Source organism: Mobula hypostoma, chromosome 12 (assembly GCF_963921235.1).
Source record: "Mobula hypostoma chromosome 12, sMobHyp1.1, whole genome shotgun sequence".
NCBI lineage: Eukaryota > Metazoa > Chordata > Chondrichthyes > Myliobatiformes > Myliobatidae > Mobula > Mobula hypostoma.
In genome coordinates this window covers 68639186-68642554 of record NC_086108.1, presented here as the reverse complement: position 1 = coordinate 68642554, position 3369 = coordinate 68639186, and the positions used below count along the sequence as shown (strand labels likewise).

At 42.5% G+C, this 3369-nt stretch overlaps 1 protein-coding gene across 1 annotated transcript; it reads left to right on the top strand.

Moving 5' to 3' along the window:
- The first annotated feature begins 397 nt into the window (after positions 1-397).
- dmrta2 (DMRT-like family A2) lies at positions 398-3035 on the top strand. Its single transcript, XM_063064980.1, has 2 exons — positions 398-821; positions 2164-3035. Exons 1-2 carry the CDS (start codon positions 398-400, stop codon positions 3033-3035), a joined length of 1296 nt encoding a protein of 431 aa, XP_062921050.1.
- Positions 3036-3369: the final 334 nt, after the last annotated feature.

Below are 3369 nucleotides of genomic sequence, written 5' to 3'. Positions count from 1 at the left end.
TTAAGATACTGTTGTAATTTTCGCTTGGTTATTTTGGAAGGTTCAGGTGGACACTAGGTAACAGTAACCATAACCAATCAGAAGTGTGCTTTCAGCCGCGTGCCATTCGGCCAATCGCAGGAGCCACATGTTGTCAATTTCACTCTAATGAAAACGTAACGAGCAACAATAGAGAGAGCGCGGAACTGGGTTCATTCAACCCCTGTAACGAGGAGCATTAATGCTAATGTAATATATAGAATCGCCACCTCCTCACACTGCTCTTAGAGTCTTCTCCTATTCTGCCTGTGCATTAATACTTACAATCTCAACTATTTCCAACGGAGTTTTTACTAACTACTTTCAGGGTGAAATTTTCAGGCATCATTTTAAAATCAGCGGCATCAATTCTAAAATAATGGAATTGCGTACGGAGCTTTCCAGCACCCCGACGACTCAGACAGCGATACCTGTCTCGGTGGCGGGCACGCTCCTTCGCGCTCCGCCTTTGCTCCTACGCGCCACCGAGAAGTACCCCAGGACTCCCAAGTGCGCCCGGTGTAGGAACCACGGGGTCGTCTCGGCTTTAAAGGGCCACAAACGTTACTGTCGCTGGAAGGATTGCATGTGTGCCAAGTGCACCCTGATCGCAGAGAGACAGAGGGTGATGGCGGCCCAGGTGGCCCTGAGAAGGCAGCAGGCACAGGAGGAGAACGAAGCTCGGGAGCTACAACTTCTGTACGGGACGGCGGAAGGATTGGCTCTTGCAGCTGCCAACGGTATGATGCCATCGCGATCTTCTTACGACGTGTTCGGTTCTGTCTGCTCCGATGGTAACGCAGGTACAATCTGATCTTTCAAAACTTTTAGAAACTTCTGATTTAAACCGTAGTTGCGGTCATGATTCCTACGGTAGCTCCTCATGCTCCCCACCCCCACCCCAAACCGAAGTGTTTGTTAACTTTATGTGCAAAATGAGCAGCTGGGTCAAAAACCCGCGTTTGTAAAAGGTTCTCCATCACAAAAAAATCGTTCATTTTAGAGTAACACCGTAGCATCTAAATAGAATTTATGTTTAAGTGAGTATACATTAAGTTTAAGTATGATTAATATTAGTTTCTGAGAATCAGATTTACAGATCGACAGTGAAAACCTGTTAAAAGCAAATCACCACCCGGGAAGTATTTACGAGAGAAGTTTCGAACTGGTGTTGCCCTGGCCTGCCTCACCACTAATACTCAGTGGAGTTACTTAGGCCTCAGATGTTATTCAATTTGATGTAATAATTAATAAACAATTAATCTCTTTTGGATTTTAAATCTCCAACCCAAGATAATTAAAAACGCTTTTCTTCTTACGTGGAAATTTGGCGCAACCTAGAACACATCTACTTTGTTGATTTTTGTTTACCCAAATGCAAAGTGAACATTAAATTGTTTTTGAGATTTCGCATATAACGGTTTCATAATCGTCAGTATACAAATTGTGTAAAAGAAGAAAACATTAGTGCCACCTCATACGAAAGGACCCAGACATAAATGACCTTTGCTTTAGTGTCAGCGTATGCCACGGCCATCTAAGTAAATGAACATTATGAAATAATTTTACGAAGGCAATTTTGTAAAATTTGTAATTATTTTACATATAACGAGAAATGATTCATTCACAAATACTTTGTACAACAGTTGATGTAACCCTGAAACATCGCCACTGTGGTTTTGCTTTCTCATTAAGTTACATGTTAAATCATTTGTTTTCGTTGACCCTTTGTGGTCGTAGTCGCCCCTGAAATCGGTTTATTTTTTTTACTAAGAATGTTTTTATTTAATTAGACGCAATTATGAAGTAAAAGAAAAACATTTCTACAGCATTATAACTACTGCGTTTAGTAAACCCAATCTCTAATCTGAGAAGAGGTTTCCAGTTCCGATCATCTGTTAATATGTGGTCTTATTTAGCTTCGGGATTCTGACAAGAGCATGCTTGGTTGTAAACACCTTTATGGTAACTAATTGTTAGCTATCAAAAAACGCGCGCTGTAAGTAACTGAACGAGTTTCCAAAATCTCATTTGTTTTAAACTTTCCGCATTTATGTTGGTAATTATATTAGATGAGGGATCCTTTAGAGAATAAAAATAGCATCGGATAGCAACAGTTTAATACATTTTAAACTTGATTTGCAGAAACGAAACTCCAGAAGTATGAGTTATTTCAAAAAAGTTTAATGCCGAGAGCTGTTACTCCGCAACAGTCCTTGGCGAAGCCGATGGTCGGAGACAGCGAATCGGGTACTGGTAGTGTCCCCGGGACCTCGTCCCCAGATGTTCGTCACGGATCTGGGTCTGAGAACGGAGATGGAGAATCTTTCCTTAGTTCCCCTATCTGTAAAGTTCTAAAGGAAGGAGAAGATAGTCCAAGGACCATCACGCCGCTGGGTTCTGAATCTGGGTCAGAGGCAGACAAGGACGAGAGAGACGGGACCCCGTCCACAGCTGCCCGCCAAAGGACTCCCATAGAAATTCTCACCAGGGTCTTCCCTTCGCACAAAAGAAGCGTTCTCGAGCTGGTCCTCCAGGGCTGTGGAGGGGACGTTGTCCAAGCTATTGAACAGATCCTGAACAATAGAGAACAAGAAAAGATTACGGAAGAAACTTGGCACCGAGAAAGGACGCACCAGACTGTTCAAGGACCTACATCGCATAGACCCCTGGTAGCTGGGACCGTGCCTCCTGCCATTGGGACTCTAGGCAACAGATCTGCTTTCTCCCCACTCCAACCGAATGCGGCCCATTTTACTGCAGATCCCAATACCTATGCCATTGGGCCACATCTAGGACTCAACCCTCTTCGCTTAGCGTATTCAACCCATAGCAGGGGACTTGCTTTCATGACGCCTTATTCTACGACGGGTCTTGTCCCAACACTGGGCTTTCGTCCACCCATGGATTATGCCTTCAGCGACCTCATGCGAGACAGGTCCAATTTACACAAAGATCAAGTGTATACTAATGGACTTTACGGATCAGTTGTAAATAATAACCCGGATAAACAGTAAGTTGCAAAACTCTAAAGCATCTCAAAACTGCCACAAAGCACTGGTGGAATGTTAGGAATTGCCTCGTGCCTGTTTTGCTATTTTTTAAAACATGCACGCGAGGAGTTAAACATTTAGTCAATAAACATTGTACGATAATGTGCTAATGTGCAATTTTGTAATAACAGTATATTTCGCTGGTATTGTAATTCATAGCCATAATCACGGAGTTACTTTGATTATTGTGTACTTAGATTCTCAAGTGTAATGTCTAAACACAACAGAAATAATCCTAAATTATTAATGTAATATGTAGAAAATTCATATTCTAATGGAACAGCGGTCAGACGTTCTA